The following is a 16,741-nucleotide window of genomic DNA, read 5'->3' as shown; positions in this document are numbered from 1 at the left end:
AGGAGCTGTGCCATGGCCTTTGCCTTCAGCTTGGCCTTTTGCTCATCCCTTCTTGCATTCAGCTGCTGTGCCTTTGTGCCCAAGTGCTCCAGGGCTGCCTTCTGCCACTCCTGCAGCCGCGCTCACTGCCTGTGTGTGTTCATCCTCTGAGAGCTGCTGAGCTTTGTGCAAAGTCTTTCCTTTCTCCAGCGACCCAAAGCAAATGCTTAATAGAAAATCCTGATCCTTCCATGTACAATCTACATTTCCCAGATGTGTCTTTGTTTTCCTCCTTGTGCTCAGGGTCCCCTCCCCAGCCCATATCCCAGAGCCGGTCCCTGTCCTGCCGCAGTGTCCAAAGGCGGCCCCCCCGGCGTGCAGGGCCGGCAGCTCCACGGGGCCGGGCAGCGGCCGGGGCGTCCCGCAGGCTCCTGGGGGCCGGGGGCCACTGCCGGCCCTGCCCGGGGCTGGTGGGGTCAGGCAGCGCCGGGCGCTGAGCTCTGGCTGCCCCACAGCCCCGGCCCGGCCCCACAGCTCCCCACAGGCCCCCAGCCCGTGCTCCCGGTCCCGCACCTCTGCGCCCGGTGCTGCCGCTGCCCACCACAGAGAAACCCCCTGACATCCTGACCTCCTTCTTTTCCTCTCCGGGAAACCCGGGATGGAAAGGATCTGGATCAGCGTGCAAATACTGAGCATAGAACAGTGCTGAAATACATCCCAGTCCTCTGTATTTTTCTCTTCCTCCTCTTCTCCATCATACATTTTCTCACCACATAAATTCCTCCTGCTGCTTCTTGCCTTCACCATATTGCTGCACACTGCCCTTCACCTGATCCCTTCCCAGCACACCAACACCATCCATCCCCTGTTGTCCAAATCCCTTCTCCACTTCCCTTATTGCTCCCCTGGGTGTCCATGTCCTTAATTACCTCTGGGGGAATGTGCAAACTACCTCAACATTCTCCCAAGGGACCCTTCAGAGACATTTTGGGATCATCATCCCTTTGGCCAGGACCCCTCCCTGGCTTTCCCTTTTCTCCCCTCCCTGGGTGCCCTGCCATGTTCACTCCCCGAAGATCCCAGTGCACTCACTGCTGAGATTTTCAGTGCTCTCTCCCTGCTGACTCTTCACAGACCCCCCTGATGTGTCCCTCGTCTGTCTCCTGGTCACTCCCGGGTCCCCAATCGATCCCCGGTGCCGCCGCCAGCCAAGGGAGCCGATCACCCAAAGTGGGTGAGGCACCTTCAGCTGCACTCCCTGCCCGCCTTTGCGGACGGTGGAAGGAATTCCGGATGAGCCCCAGGGTGTGCGGGAAAATTGACATCAGCAGAGGTTTCTGTCCACAAAGCAGACAGAGGAGTCCTGTAAAAGTAATTTCATTCCTAGAAATGGGAGAGGCCGTGGGACATTCCCCATGGGATCTCTGCAGTTGTTGGAGGACACAGCCTCCTTTTCATCCCAATTCTCCTGGCCCCATCTCCCTCTCCCTTTCCCCACTGGCTGAAGTACTGAAGAGGTGCCGACTTCCCAATCCACCTGCTACATACCCCCTTCATATGCACCCCAGTATTGTATAGCAGAGGATATTCCTGGCTCTGTCAAGTCTTTGTTGTTCTTCGGGAAGTTCATGAATTGAGCAGGACCTTGGCTGAGCAGCAGTCTGTGTCATCAATTGATAACATGTCCTGAAACCGATGGCTTCTCCTGTCACTTCCTTATGCACAGGTGCCGGGCCGTATCTCGGAGCAGATTCACATCATCTGTTTGTAAAGACACTTTCCTCTTGTTCCTTTCATGGGGGTCCCCCGTTTTCGGGACATCCCCCCTGGAGCAGGGTGTCCCCTCTTTGCTGCAGCCCCAGCCCTCAGGCAGAGCTCAGCCAATCAGAGCGCACGGCGCTGATGACTCACCAGTTGCCAGGCAGACTCGCAGCTCCCAGCGTTCCCCACCTGGAGCCCACCTGCGCCCCCCCCTCGGCCCCATCGCCCCCGCGAGGGGAATTTGGGGAGGTGGGAGTGGGGCAGCGCCAAGGCCGGGCCCCCCCGCGCTGTCCTGACGGGAGCGGCTGCAGTGGGGACCGAGTGCGGGTGGAAGCGGCCGAGAGCCCAGCGCTGCCCCAGCCCGACCTGCCCCAGCTCCATCCCTGCCCCTGCGCTGGGATGCTGTGGGTCTGGGGGGAAGAGGGAGCCGGCAGTGGGTGCTGGGCCTGGGGGCAGGAGGAGAAGGGAAGGAGAAGCAGGGTTGAGGAACAAAATGGTCAAAGGATGGACGTGGCAGGAGAAGGTGGGATTGTGCCAGAGAAGGAGGAATAGCAGGAGGAAGAGGAGTGTGAGGAAGAGCAGAGTCACAGGAGGAGGAGCAGAAACAGGAAGCAGCACAAGGTTCCACCCCTCCCTGTGTCTGCAGCCTCCCCCCAGCCCCAGGAGCGCTGCTCCCCCCACATGCAGCAGGTGACTGTGGAGGGGGATCCAGGAGTTTCACGGGGTGAATCTTGGTGTTTCTGAGCTTGCTTGGGCCAAATGTTGGTGCTTTGGTTTTATGTGGCAGCTGAATCTTTATCTTTTGCAGGAGGTTTTTGCTGACTTGTGATGTTTGGGGAGTTTTTGATCTGTGTCTGGAAGTCTATAGGATTTTTTAGGCTGACTCTTGGTGTTTTGGAGGTTCTCACAGACACAAGATTCCCAATGATATGTTGATATGAACCTTGGCAAGGAGGAACCTCCAGTCCAAGGTGCTCTCCTCATGTTTTTTCCTCAAAGCAGGATTTGTCATTCTCAGGGTGTGGCTGGATGGAGGAGGAGGAAAAGCCCCGAAGATCCTGCAGGAGGAGGGGCTGCAAACCCAGCCCAGGGAGCTGTGGGGAGGAAAGAGCCCCCCTGAGCCAGGAAGGTGGCTGGAGATCCAGCGGGAACTCGGAGCTGGTGGAGAAGCCTCATGGCAGGGAGAAGCCCCACAAGTGCTTGGAATGTGGGCAGGGCTTCAGCTGCAGCTCCAAGCTGATCGAGCACCAGAGGATCCACACTGGGGAACGGCCCTACGAGTGTGGGGAGTGTGGGAAGGGATTCAGCCACAGCTCCACCCTGATGCAGCACCAGGTGATCCACACTGGGGAACGGCCCTACACCTGTTTGGAATGTGGGAAGAGCTTTGGGTGGATCTCAGACCTGAGAAGACACCAGCGCATCCACACCGGGGAGAGGCCCTACGAGTGTCCCCAGTGTGGGAAGAGGTTTCAGACCAGCTCCGATCTCCTCAGACATGAGCGGATTCACACAGAGGAGAGGCCCTTCCGCTGCCCCAACTGCAGGAAGGGCTTCAAGCAAAACTCCCACCTCACCAGGCACCGGCGCATCCACACCCGGGAGAGGCCCTGGGAGTGTGGGGAGTGTGGGAAGAGCTTCTCCAGGAACTCAAACTTGACCCAACACCAACGGAGACACCACTAAGGGAAGCCCTGTGAGTGCCCCAAGTGAAGGAAGAGCTTGGAGTGAGGGCAGAGCTTCATGGTCTTCTCCAGCTTCGTCCCCCATGGGAGGATCCAGGCTGGATGATCCCCAGTGACCCCCGTTGGGCAGAGCCCTGGTGCCCCCGAATGGGGAATAAAACAGGGAGGAAAACAATGGAGCTGATAAAGGGGCCGAGATCTGAGGCCTGACTGAGCAGAAACTGTGGGAGATACAGACACAGTTTAAGTCTCCCTGGGCAAGAAGTGACCAAGCAACCTGTTGTGAGACTTTGTGATAAGATAATGTTCCCAGGTGCCGTGATGTCATGAAGAATGCGTAACCAATGGGAAATTGTTAGCAAACATCGAGCCCTGTCTGAGCACCACCCAAGTAAAACCCTGTATAAACACCTGGTACCCTCAATGAAATTGGCTTCTGGTCTAAACTCGGCTGTCCCCGTCTCTCCATCGTGGATAAGCCCTGTTGTGGGTGATCCCCGTTGGGTGGGGGGAAGGTGTTGGAGGGATTTCTTTCCCTTCTCCTTGTGCTGCTGTGTTTGGTTGGTAATAAATTCCCTCCGTGTGCCCAGGCTGGGTCTGTTGCCCCCGTGCCGGGGGCAGAGTGACAGCAGGGCTGGGGGGACACAGAACCCCCCCGAAATCAGCGCGGGGACAGAGACCACGGGGAGGGGCTGTGGCCGGCTGCGGCTCAGGAGCTCTGTGTGCAGAGAAAAAGGGGTGACACTGGGCTGGGGGCCCCGGGGAAGGAGCATACACGCTCTGGGGGAGGGGGGACGCCTCTCCCGGGACCCCCCTGACCTTCTTGCCCAGGTAGAAGCCGAGCCCCGGCGCCAGGAAGATGAAGCCCAACTCGGAGTCCCTCATCCCCATTGGCATCTTGCTGCAGGCAGCGTCTGGCGACATCTCTGGGGGATCTGCAGGGGTCAGGGCCCCCCAAAACCGCTCACAGACACCCCACGCCCCTCCGAGCACCCTCCCAGTCACCCCCAGGCCACGCAGGACCTCCTGAAACCTTCCCAAGATCCCTTTCCAACCCCCCCAGCACCCTCCAAAGCCTCTCCCATTCCTGTCAGGATCCCACCACCCCCTTCCAGTTTTCCCCTACAGCCCCAGGATCCCCAAACCCACTCCCAGTCACTTCCCAGCCCCACCAGGACTCACCCAGACCCCTCCCAGTCTCTTCCCAGCGCAAACAACCTCATCCCAACCTCTGCTTTTCCATCCCCAATCTCCTTCCAGCTCCTCCAGGCTCACTCCAATCCCTCCCAGTCATATCCAGCGCCCCCAAACTCCCTCCCAGTGTCCACCAGGACCCCCAGAACCCCATCCCACCCTCCCCAGCATCCTTGAAACCACTTCTCAGCCCTTCCACACCTCCAAGCCCCTCTCCCAGCTGAAACCAGGCTGTCTCCAACTCCCTACCAGTTGCTCCCAGCACATCCCAGTGGCTCTCCCAGCGCCCCCAATTCCTCCCCTGTACCCCAGTGCCGGCTCAGGGGGTGCTCCAGGCTGATGTGCTCCACTTGGCAGCTGCAGGTGACCCCGCACTGGGAGTGGGGTGTTTCCAGCAGCACCAGGAGCTGGTAGGTCCAGTCCTTGTTGGGGACCATGTCGGTGGCCACCACAGAGAGCTCCTGCTGGCCCTGGAACCACCTCAGCTGGGTGTGGGCATGGTAGAAATCCATCACGGAGCAGCCCCGGGCTGGGAGCTCGAGGGCAGCAGCAAGATGGATACGCTTGGGGACACTGGGAGAGAGCGGGGACAGACTGGGATCAGCTGGGGAAAACTGGGAGGGAGAGGGGAGGTGTGGGGTGGCCTTGGGAGGGACTGGGAATGGACTGGGAAGGACTGGGGTGGCACTCAGAGAGATGGGAGGGGATGGGGAGCACTGGGAGGGAGGATGGAGGTCTAGGAGTGAACTGGGAATGAACTGGGAATGGACTGGGAGGGACTGGGGCGGCACTAGGAGGAACTGGGAACGAAGCGCGCGGCACTGGGAGGCCGAGTCCAGTGCGGGGCACTCGGCGCTGCGGGTCTGCCTGGCAACTGATGAGTCATCAGAGACACGCGCTCTGATTGGCTGAGAGGCGGCAGCACCACGCTAGGCTGAGATGGACAGCCGGGAGGCACTGGGAGAGACTGGGATGGACTGGGAGAGCCACGGGGCTCAGTGGCAGGGACACAAGGTCTCGGGGATGGGCACAAGGAGGGCTGAGGGCTCTGGGCCGATCCCAGGGAGGTTTTGAGGGGCTCCAGGGTCATTGCCAGGGCAGGGCCCGAGGGGACACGCTCTGCCCCGCGCTCACCTCGGCGCTCCGTGAGGAACGGGCTGAGATACTCGTGGTTGTACCGGCACAGCCAGTCCGCCGCAGCCCTTTTTTGCTCCATACCGTCTGGGTCGCTGTTCCAGTACCTGGCTGCTGTCTCCCCATAGGGGGTGAACCCCAAAAAGTGCCCCACGTCGCAGTCGAACATCGCGTACTGCTCCCGATTGTAGATGAACCTGCTCAGGTACCTCACCTTCTCCGTGCCGTTCATGAAGTGACATTCGGACTTTTCCACGTACTGGAACACCCCTGTGTGTGCAGGACACAGGTCCGGGAGTGCCCCCCCAGCACCCCCAGAGCTCCGGGATCCACCCCAGATCCCCACTCCACACCCCCTGTGCCCCAGTGCATCCATGGATCCCTCCTGCCCGAGCTGCCACTTCCTCTTTTCCATTCTTCCCCCCTTTGCCCTTCCACATCCTCTCCGCTCCGACTTTCAGCCTCTCCCCAGATGAGTTTTGGGGTCCCATTTACTCCTTTTCCTCTTTCCCAACCTTTTAAACATAATTTCCCAAAAGCCCAGGCCCCCTTCCCGCTCAGTTTTGGGGTCCTACCCTCCCCTTTTCCCCACTTTCCCACCCTCTCCCGACCCTTCCTCACCTGCCCCCAATCCTCAGCCCCTCCCGCTCTTCCTTTCGGGGTTCCCTCCTCCTCCTGCCCCTGCAATTTCGGGCTCCCACCGCCCCCTTTTCCCCATTCTCCCCCCTGTCCCACCGCCTCCCGCCCCCCCCGCTCTCCCGAGAGCTCCGCGCCCGCAGCCGGGGGGGCTCCCAGCACCACCAGTGCCACCAGTACGGCCCCAGCTGCCGCCACTCGCCCCATGGCCAGCGCCGCCCAGGGAGCACCAGCCCCAGAGCGGCCGCGCTGCGCTGGCAGCACCAGTCCGGAGCAGCGCGGGCTCAGCAGCGCCGCGCGCTCTCATTGGCTCCGAGCACTTTTGGGCACCGATTGCCGAGGCTCTGCCACACAACCGATGACTCCTCAACTCCTCGCGCTCCCATTGGCTGCAGCGCGTTTTGGCTGCGTTTGGATTGGCTGAGCGGTTCCGGGACGCTGCAGCCCCGGCTGGGGCTTTTCCAGGCACGGGGAGCCTTGGGGCGCTGCGCAGCTGGGAGCTCAGCTGTGCCCAGAAATGTGTGCCCGGCTGCGCGGGGTCTCAGGGGTGCCCGTGGCGAGGGGTGACGCTGGCCCCATGCCAGGCACCCCCCAGAGCCGCTCTGTCCCTGCCCCCCGCAGCCGCACAGGGACAGAAAATGGAACCGAGGGTTCCTGCCTGGGGACAAGGAGCGGGAGAGATCCCTCAACAAATCCGGCACGGGCACAACAGACCCGGCCCGGGCACGGGGAGGGAATTTATTACCAACCAGATCACACCAGGACAAGCAGAGGGGAAAGAAATCTCTCCAACACCTCCCCCCACCCAACCGGGATCACCCAGAACGGGGTCACCGGGGCTCTGCCCAACGGAGCTCACTGGGGATCATCCAACGTGGATCCTCCCATGGGGGATGGAGCTGGAGCAGCGCACGAAGCTCTTCCTGCACTCGGGGCACTCACAGGGCCTCTCCCTGGTGTGGAAGTGCTGCTGAGGGACGATCCCTGAATTCCACCTGAAGCTCTTCTGACATTCCAAGCACTCATAGGGCCATTCCCCAGTGTGGATCCTGTGGTGCTTGGTGAGGTCAGAGGTCCCACTGAAGCTCTCCCCACACTCCCCACACTCACAGGGCCTCTCCCCAGTGTGGGTGTTCTGGTGTTCCATCAGGGTGGAGCTCCAGCTGAAACCCTGCCCACATTCCTTGCACTTGTGGGGCTTCTCCCTGCCATGAGGCTTCTCCACCAGCTCCGAGCTCCAGATGGATCTCCGGCCACGTTCCTGGCTCAGGGGAGCTCTTTCCTCCCCACAGCTCCCTGGGCTGGGTTTGCAGCCCCTCCTCCTGCAGGATCTCCAGGGCTTTTCCTCCTTCTCCATCCAGCCACACCCTGGGAATGACAAATCCTGCTTTGGGGAAAACCAAGGTGGGAGCACCTTGGAGTAGAGGCTCCTCACTGCCCAAGTCCATCCCTAGAACTCAGCAGGAGTCTTGTGTCCATGGAAATCTCCACTATATCAAGGTTCAGCCCAAAACAACTCTCCCAGTAGTTCCCGATCTCTGATCTCTCCACTTTTGGCGTTCCAGAGGTTTCCTTTCCTTGGGATGATGGGGGTCCAATGGCTCCAGGGGCTCCCCCTTCTCCGGCGTCCTGGTTAGGGATGATCCAGGGACTTTTGGGGGTCCATGGGGTCCCTTCTCCCCTGATGCTCTACTTTGAGGTCCCAGGGGTCCCAGGGGTCCCTCCTCTCTAGGCTCCCCCCCTTTCCAGCCAGCCGGGGTTCCCCCAGCTCCAGGATCACCCCTCTCTGCTCCCCCCACTCCGGGGGTCCCAGGGGTTGCCCCTCCTCTGCTCCCCCGGAGGTCCCCAGGACCAATGTCCTCCCCCTGGTGGCCCTGGGCAATGGCCACGTGGACTCCCAAAGATCCCCCCAAGGGGCTCAGCTTTGGGGTCCTGCAAGATCCAAACCTACACACACACAGAGAGAAAAAATCCTCAGAGGGTTTATTTGGGCCTCCCAGACGATATTTGGGGCTCAATTCCACAATCTGCAAGCTCCAAACACACCCCAATAAAAAAACGCTCTCAGGGACTTCCCGATAGATTTGGGACGAGTTCCCCCTGCCCTCTCACCTGCAGGATGAGCTGGGGGCGATGGTCCCAGGGCCAAGGGTGCTGTGGCCACAGGGGGCACTGGAACCTCCTGTTTCTCCTCCTTTTCCTGCTCCTGCTCCTCCTCTTCCTGCTCCTCCTCTTCCTGCTCCTCCTTTTCCCCTCTCCCTCCTCCTCCTTCCTCATCCCACCTCCTGCCCAGTTCCTGCCTTCTCTATATTTAGAGTGGAGAACCTTGCTTGTTTTTAGAACGAGAACAAAGATCCCAGATGGAACACGGCTTGCTGGTTTTAGCCAGAAGTGTCAGTGACTAAAGGTCATGTTTGCTCTGCTTTGGTGCCGTCCTTGTTCCTCCTCAGTGTTCAGGCTGGGCTATGGGGTGTCCTTGTTTGCTGCATTTTCAGAGCTCCTCCTGGATCCTTTGGGCAACAGGCTGTGCCCTGGGAGGGTTCTTTGTGCTCCTTTGTGACACAGGAGAACCTTCCAGGCGGTTTCTGCGTGAGCTGCTGCTGTGATGTCACAGGAGCACTGCCACGTCCCCGAGGTGTTCCCGTTGCTGTGGCACACGGAGGCCTCAGTGTCCAGAGTGGCTCTGGGCACTGCTCGTTGCCGGAGGATCCTCCTGCCCGAGGCATTCTCAGCAGCCAGCCCACCCCTGACAGGTGTCCTTCTGTGCTTGCAGGGCTACAGTCTGCAGACGTGTGCAGCGCAGCCAAAATGATCCAGCACGTGGCTGCTGCAGTTTGCACGCTGTACTCTGTGGCGTATGCGGGGTATTTTTTAACCCACTTGGCACGTAAGTCGAGGTTTTCCCTCGGTGCTGTGGCTTTGGGCTTGCTGTGTGCTTGCTGTTCTTCCTCTGGGCCTGAGCTGACTTTGTAACCAAATTGCCATGAAGACACCATTGCTTTGGGAGAGCTCCTGGCAGCAGCTGCAGCTGGAAAAGGGGGTGTCTGCAGCCAGCGGGGCGTGCACAGCATTTGCAATGAGCCCTGGGGGGTTCTGTTCCCTCAAGCGGGGAGTCTGTGGCAGCGGAGCCTGGAACTGCCTGTCCAGCCAAGAGCTGACCCAGCCCAGTATTTTGTGCTGTTCTCTTGCTGTGTGAAGGGACTGTGGCTCCTGGAGGGACGCTGTGAAAGCAAAATGCTCTCTCGGGGTTGCCTTGCTCCGGGGCATTTCCCACCACAGGCAGTTTTTTTCCTGACAGAGTCTGGTTCACGTTCCCTCTCCTGTTGCAGGGCACCTCATGAGTGGATCCCGAGCAGCTCCTCCTTTGGTGAGTGGGAAAGGAACCTTTGGTGTTTGGAATTGTGCAGCAAGTTGTGAGCTCAGCATGTGGCAGCCGAGTGCCAGCCTGGGAGGCTGAAGGAAAGTTCCTGCCAGTGTCCTTGCAGCAGCAAAGAGATCCCTGGGAGTTTTCTCCTTTTCTGCTGAAGAGCTTTTGAAGGGCTGCAGGTCTGGCTTTGCAGGCAGAGCATTGCTTGCTGGCTCTAGCCACGATGGAATATCGAATTCCCAACAATAAGGGGCAATGTCAACTTTAGCCCATTGTTAGTTTGAACAGCTCCGAACCCAATTTCTGCTTAGTGCAGCTGGATGTGCAGCTGAGGGTAAATAAGGTGATAACTGAAACAGAACTTCCCGTCCCTCACGCTGCCGTCTGTCCACAGGGCACAAAAGCAGCACCAGCACCTCCTCTGGCTCCCTCTGCTTCCAAAGAGGAGGCCAAAGGGAAGGAAGGCAGCAGTGAGCTTCCCGCTGTTCCAGGGGACAATGCTGAACGTCCCTCAGTGCCGGGAGATGACAGTGAACTTCCCGCTGCTCTGGGAGACGAGGGCGAATATCCCGCGCTGTGGGAACACAACGGCGAGGCTCCTGCGGTGTGGGACAAGGACAGTGGACATCTCCTGGCGTGGGAGGAGGACAGAGGACATCTTGTGGCTTGGGAAGAGGAGGGTGAACTTCCCCCAACATGGGAAGAGGACAGTGAACGTCCCCTGGCTTGGAAAGATGATGGCGAACCTGCAGCGTTTTGGGAAGAGGACGGAGAACCTGCAGCGTTTTGGGAAGAGGACGGAGAAGCTCCCTGTGCTTGGGAAGAGGACACTGAACCTCCCTCGGCTGTGGGATCCTGGGCTGAACATTCTGTCAGCAGCACAGCCCTGCAGCCAGAGGGGAGAGGGGAGTGGTGCCTGATGCAGCTGAGTACGTCTGCTCTGTTCCTGTGTGCCAGAGCAGGGTGCTGTGTGTGTGTCTCGGCATCAGCTGCACCCAGTGCTGCTCTGCAGCTGAATGTGCCAGGGTCATTTCTTGTCCTTCCCCAGCTGAGACCAAGGGGCTGACGGCCCCAGGGAGGGGGGCTGCATTCTGGCTCTGCTGCAAGGCGGGGTCTCACTCTGGGAGGGAGCGTCTTCCATGTGGTTTCTTTCAGGGAACACCGTGAGCCTGGCGGAGCCTGCCGAGAAATACCTGGAAGTGGAGCAGATTGGCCAAGGGTAAGTGCACGGCAGTTACTTCTGCACAAGCAGGCCCAGGTGTTGTGCTGGTGCAGGATCAAGTGAGAAGTCAGGAGAGCTCCAAACACCTCCAGACACTGGGGCGCCATCCTGCTGTCCCTCAGTCCTGATCAGAATTGATACCTGTGCTCACAAGGCACTGTCAAAGGCCCCTGAGGCTGGCACTGTCCTGCCTGCAGCAAGGAGCAGGACCTGGAAGATCTTCTGTCCCTGGAATTGGATTGCCTAAAAGAGCCACTCACCATCTGGTGACTGTCAGAAAACAGTTCTCAAGGAGATTTCTTTCAAATATTTTGCTTCAAAAAATATCCTGCGGTCAGGATTAACAACCTAATGGTTTAGAAACAGAAACCAGAGCTGAAATAATAAGTGCTCTATTCCAGCACAGGTAGTAGAGCCCATACATTCAGCAACAGACACAGAGCTGATGCACTCTGGGGGAAAATGCATCACCTGCCTGATGGCAGGGCCCTTGTGGATCCTGCAGGTCTTAGGCAGGAAATGGGAAAGGATGGAATGCATTCTTTTCCAGTTCTTTAGACACCCATTGCTCACTTCAGGTTTTGAACTAAAGCAGTGCAGCGTGGACATTTGGGATTTGCTCCAGCCCAATTCCTTGGTGTTGGGTCTCAGTTTTCTCTGGCACACCTTGCATGGCAGAGGGCTGGTGGCTGCTGCACTGTTGTTGGAAGGGTCGATGCCCCCAGGTGTTTGTGAACGCTGCAGGCAGCAGAGATCTCCTGTCTGGGCTGGCTGTCACTGCCAGGGCCTAAAGCGCTGCTTCTTTCTTCTCTGCTGTTTTGTCTCCAGGGCTTTCGGAACCGTTTCTAAAGGACTCGACAGGGCCACTGGAGGAGAGGTCAGTGTCAACACGCCCAGCACGTCTGGCAGCTCTCCAGGGCTCTCCCCTCTGCTGGGAGCTGTGGCTGCAGCTTTGGGGGCCAGCAGAGCTTTCCTGCACAGGCTGCTCCTCTGCAGGCAGAGCCGTGTCAGCCTGCAGAGCACAGCTGGGACAGACTTGGTCCTTCTGAAGTGCCCAAAGGAATGCAAGGAGGGCAATGGATGTGTGTGTTTGCTTTGTTGTGCAATCCCAACCAGAGCAGTTGCATCTGAAATCATGACCCAATCCCATAGAACTGCTAAAGGGTTCCCGGCTGTTTTGCTCTGTTTGCACAGAATCAGAATTACCTCCTGCTTGCAAAGTGTGTTTGAACAATAATGAGAGTGTTGAGGCCATTTGAGAAGACTGTAGGTGTAGAGAATGTGGTTAGAGCTTGGAGGCTGACAGCTGAGGGGCCATTTCTACAGAGCCTGCAAGGCCAAATGTCTCTGGCCATGTGTCCTGTAAGCAGCCCCCAGCGAGCAGAGCAATGGGCTGTGGGAATGGCACTTGCTGAGCTCTGGTGTCCCATCCCAAGGCAGTTTGGCACAGCCCGGCTCCGTCGCCCCAAAAAGACTCGCTCCGTGTTTGCTGCGGCCTCCTGCCACAGACTCCTCCAGTTAAAGGTCTGCAATGTCCCTTCAGGTGGCCATAAAGAAAATGAGTCTGAGAGGGCAGAACAGGGAATGAGCTGTGAATGAGCTCCTGCTCCTGAAGGACAAGAAGAACCCCAACATTGTCAGCTCTTTGGACAGGTGAGTGCTTCAGGCCTTATCCCGTGCCCGGGCCCTGCCTTAACCTTTCCTGGCATCCGTAGTCTGTAGCCTGATTTGAAAATGCCTGACCCAGCAGATTCTTCCCAAAACAACAGCCTGGCAGTTCGCTCCCTCCGTGTGCTTTTGTAGCTTTAGTTTGGTTTTCCCTTCAAGTTGACCCTGTTTTCTGTGTCTTACAACAAGTGCTGGTAAACCACAGCAGAAATTATTTCCCTTGCCTTCTTCTTCCCAGCCCTTTCCCATTGCTGCAGATGCCAGGAAGAGCAGGTTCTTGTTCCCAGAAATGCCTCGTTTGCCCATTTGTCACTGGCCTTGCCTGTTTCTGAAGGGACTTTCTGAAAGGTTTTCTGACCCCTTTTGTCCCAAGTGCTGCCCGGCCTCCTCCCCTGGATAACCCTGGGAGCTGTGTTGCCTTGTTCTGCAGGGAAGGGTGGAACTGATGAGTTCAGAAGCTGAACCAGCTGGGGGCCAGTGTTGTGGTTCCACATTGATCTGGGCCTTTGCTAAACTGCATTTTTCACCTGCTTGCCATCTCAGGCCTCTCCTTTCTCACAGGGGTCTCCTCCTTTAGACTGTGCAGATCCCAAGGGCTGTGCAGCCTGGCAGGAATGTCTCTCCATCGGATTCTGTCCTCATTGACAAGTGACCTGGCAACAAAACTCCACTCCAGGCTTTTCCATGGGGGAATTGAGCACTGCACATTGGTCTCCATGCCACTGCTTTCCTCTTCCAGCTTCCTTGTTGATGGAGATCTCTGGCTGGTGATGGAATACATGGATGGAGGAACTTTGCAGGACGTTGTCAGACAGACACGCATGGCTGAAGGAGAGATGGCAGCTGTCAGTCGGGAGGTGAGGGATCCTGCCTGTGACTGCCCAGGCTTGGACACGATGGTCCTTCCCAAGAGGGCTTGAGAGCAGGAGTGGCTCCAGGCTCAGGGCTTTGTTTCTCTGTTGTTTTCATGAGCTGGAGAAGAAAGAGCCCCTGCAGTGAACGGCCTGCCAGCAGCACTGCACTTCTACTCTGTTCTTGTTCTCTTTCCTGCTGTTGTGGCACTCTCTGTCTGTTTTGGATTTGATGTGCTGTTCTCAGCTTTGCCCTGAACCGTTTGCCTGGAGCTTGTCTGCACTGCACTCCTGGCCTGTCACAGCAAAGTCGTTGCTGGCAGAATTCTAAACTGTCCTTTCTTGTGTGATATATTCCGGCCATTGGTTTTTACCCTCGTGTTTCTTGTTCTCTCTCAGTGTCTGCAGGGCCTGCATTTCCTCCATTCGAACCGGGTGATCCACAGAGATCTGAAGAGCTCCAACATCCTTCTGGGCATGGACGGCTCTGTCAAGCTGGGTGGGTGTTCCTGGCCAGGCACGGCGCTCCCGGGGTGCGGCTGTGGGGCTGCTTCCCAGTGACGGCCAGAGCTCCACAAGGGCTGCTGGGGGCACTGCCCGGCCCCTGCTGCCAGCTGAGAGCGGCTGCCCCTGCAGAGAGCTCAGGAGAGGAGCAGGCTGTCAGGGGTGCCTTTGCTCTGGGAATGGCCCTCCCAGAGGGGCAGGAGTTGGGATCTAAATCTCCAGGGGAATCAGTAAAAGCAACTGCATGAAAGCTGAGGGTTTCTTTAAGGGTCCAGTTCAGTTCCATCTTTCGTTGGCTACAGCCCTGAGGACTTTTCCAGCTGACTTCACTGCTGCATTCTCAGACTGAGAGCGGGGAGTCTTTGTGCTTGGTTTCCTCATTCCAGCTGTCTTTGACCGTGTTTGTTTCTGTCCTCAGCTGATTTTGGCCTCAGCGCTCAGCTCAGCCCTGAGCAGGACCAGCGCAGCTCCATGGTGGGCACTGCTCACTGGATGGCCCCAGAAGTTGTCACCAGTTCTCCTTACGGCCCCAAGGTGGACATCTGGTCCTTTGGCATTGTGACCATCGAGATGGTGGAAGGAGAACCTCCTTACTTCAAGGAAACGAGGGCCATGGTAAGAGGCCAATTCTCCAGTGGTTGCAGAGGCCTGTGAGCACAGGGTGACCCTGCACTGGGAGCAGCAGCTGGAGGTTTCTGCACATGGGGAAGGGAATTCCCAGAGGACTGGAACCTCAACACAGACACATATTCTGCAGTCTCCAGACACAATTTGCTTTGGGATTTATGTTGTTGCAGTTCTTCTGGCTGTGAGGATGACCTGAAAATGTGAAGCAAGTGCACCAGCTCTTTACAATGGCTGTGGCAGCACCAGGGTTTGGGTTTTTTGGTTGGCATAGAAAAATGAGCTGTGAGCAGCATCTCTGCCAGGGAGGAAAGTGCCCCTGGAGCTGGGGCTGGGAAGCCGGGGTCGATGTGAGCACTTGTGGGTGGGAAGGAAGCTGGCAGAGCGCTGAGTTTGCTTTTCCTGCAGGCTCGCGCTCTGATCCGGCAGAACGGGACCCCGCAGCTGCAGGAGCCCAGGCGCCTGTCGGCTCTGCTGCGGGACTTCCTCGAGTGCAGCCTGGAGCCGGACGAGGAGCGGCGCTGGTCTGCCCAGGAGCTGCTGCAGGTGAATGCCAAGCGGCTGCAGGGGAAGCAGCAGCGCCAGGGAGGGGTTTTCTTGTGGGGCCCCCTCCGATGGTCTCCGGTCTCGCTGCTTTCCACACACAAAGCAAGCAGAATCCTCGCCTGGTTTGGCTTGGCAGGGGCCTTTCGAGGTCATCTGCACCTGGGGCCCCACAGCGAGCAGGGCCATCTTCAAGCAGCTCAGGTGGCTCAGAGCCCTGCCTGACCTGAGCTTGGATGTTCCCAGGGAGGAGGCACCTCCCACATCTCTGGGCACCTTCTGTCAGTGCTTCTCCACTCTCCCGCTAAAAAAAATTCTGCCTCAGACTTAATCTGAGCCTGCTTCCCCCTCCTGAGTTTCAGACCATTTCCCTTTGTCCTGTTGCAACAGAGCCTGTGAGGAAGTTGACTCTGGAAAGTAACGGTTCATTTCTTTCTTTTTTCTCCTTTGGGCAGCACCCATTTTTATCATCAGCCAAGCCTCTCTCCAGCCTGACCCCTCTGATCACCGCAGCAAAGCAACTGAGGCAGCAGAGGAGGAGATGAAGCACTGGAGGACAGCGTTTAGTTACAGTAGTTAGTTAGGAGAACTAGTTAGTTATGGTAGTTAGCAGTGCTTGTTAGTTATGGTTGTTAGTAGTGCTAGTTGGTTAAGGTAGTTAGGACAGCCTGTTTGTTACGGCTCTTATGAAAGCCTGTTTGGTATGGCAGTTTTTTGAATAAAAACTCTCTTCAACCTCAACTCCCTTGACGTGTCCCTTCCTTCTCCCTGTGTGACTCAGCTGCCCGGAGCAATGTGAGGGGAGAGCGGGCCCAGCCTCGCCCAGAGCTGAGCCCCAGCAGAGCCCTGGCAGAGCCCAGAGCAGCCTTGGCATCTGCAGAGTCAGCCTGGAAGGAGGCGCTTGGAGCCTTCTCGGCTGCACCCGACTCTTGGTTACAAACTGTGGGTGGTGGAAAATGCCACTGGCTCTGCAAGAGGGCAGAAGGGGCCCGGGGAAGGCCCAAGTGCTCCATGCAAGGGAAAAACCTGCCCTGGGTTTGTTATAAAGAACTATGTAGTTGGTGGCTTTTGCTATTATGTCTTGAGTTCTTCAACTTATTCCGAATCACAACGATTTTGATACAGTACAGTTTGTAATCACTTTTATCTACTTTTGCTGTAGTATAATTTGTCAGCATTTTGTGGCCAGTGCCCTGGCCCCTGTGTCACTCAAATCCTCAGAACATCATTCATGGATGATATTTTAGTTTGTGGACAGTGTGAAAAACATACATTATTGTTTTGGCTTTTGCAAAGTATTGAAGTGGATGCTACATGTTGTGCATTAGAATGTTAACTTTTGCAGAAGTTGCTGCAGTTGTGAAATAATAACTAATGCTTTTATTTTTGTAACTAACTGACAAGAGTAACTCAGAGATATTTGTGAAACAGCTAATGTTGATTTAAAGTACTTGTGGAAGTAGCTAAAACCGTCTGCATGGCCAGATAACATTTAAGGAACGGGTGTGATGAGGACCCCTGCCGCTGACCCTTCGACTGTCAATAACTGTCGCCTGCTGATGTGGAAACCCAG

At 57.4% G+C, this 16,741-nt stretch overlaps 3 protein-coding genes across 3 annotated transcripts in view; 1 reads left to right on the top strand and 2 right to left on the bottom strand.

Moving 5' to 3' along the window:
* Window positions 1-16,741, bottom strand: part of LOC137466524 (zinc finger protein 850-like) — a 79,833-nt gene that overhangs the window by 27,014 nt on the left and 36,078 nt on the right. The window contains exons 3-5 of the mRNA XM_068178250.1: window positions 10,752-10,760; window positions 7,264-7,594; window positions 3,878-3,886 (exon numbers count right to left, since the gene is read on the bottom strand). Of these exons, the coding sequence (XP_068034351.1) occupies window positions 3,878-3,886; window positions 7,264-7,594; window positions 10,752-10,760 (349 nt within the window). The remainder of the gene's footprint in view (window positions 1-3,877; window positions 3,887-7,263; window positions 7,595-10,751; window positions 10,761-16,741) is intronic.
* On the top strand, window positions 2,770-3,430 carry LOC137466521 (zinc finger protein 3-like). The gene has a single exon (XM_068178248.1). It carries the CDS (start codon window positions 2,770-2,772, stop codon window positions 3,424-3,426), a length of 657 nt encoding a protein of 218 aa, XP_068034349.1. The 3' UTR covers window positions 3,427-3,430.
* LOC137466520 (class II histocompatibility antigen, B-L beta chain-like) lies at window positions 4,135-6,193 on the bottom strand. The gene is given in 6 exon segments (XM_068178247.1): window positions 4,135-4,143; window positions 4,245-4,360; window positions 4,927-5,142; window positions 5,145-5,192; window positions 5,754-6,023; window positions 6,100-6,193. Coding segments are annotated over 6 exon segments (753 nt in total).

This window comes from Anomalospiza imberbis, unplaced genomic scaffold, assembly GCF_031753505.1.
Source record: "Anomalospiza imberbis isolate Cuckoo-Finch-1a 21T00152 unplaced genomic scaffold, ASM3175350v1 scaffold_247, whole genome shotgun sequence".
Classification (NCBI taxonomy): domain Eukaryota; kingdom Metazoa; phylum Chordata; class Aves; order Passeriformes; family Viduidae; genus Anomalospiza; species Anomalospiza imberbis.
The sequence above is the reverse complement of the archived record's forward strand: the minus strand, read 5'-3'. Positions and strand labels throughout refer to the sequence as shown.

Excerpts from the sequence above, each read along its gene's own strand:
- LOC137466521 (XM_068178248.1), top strand. The coding sequence starts at position 2,770 with ATGGAGGAGGAGGAAAAGCCCCGAAGATCCTGCAGGAGGAGGGGCTGC.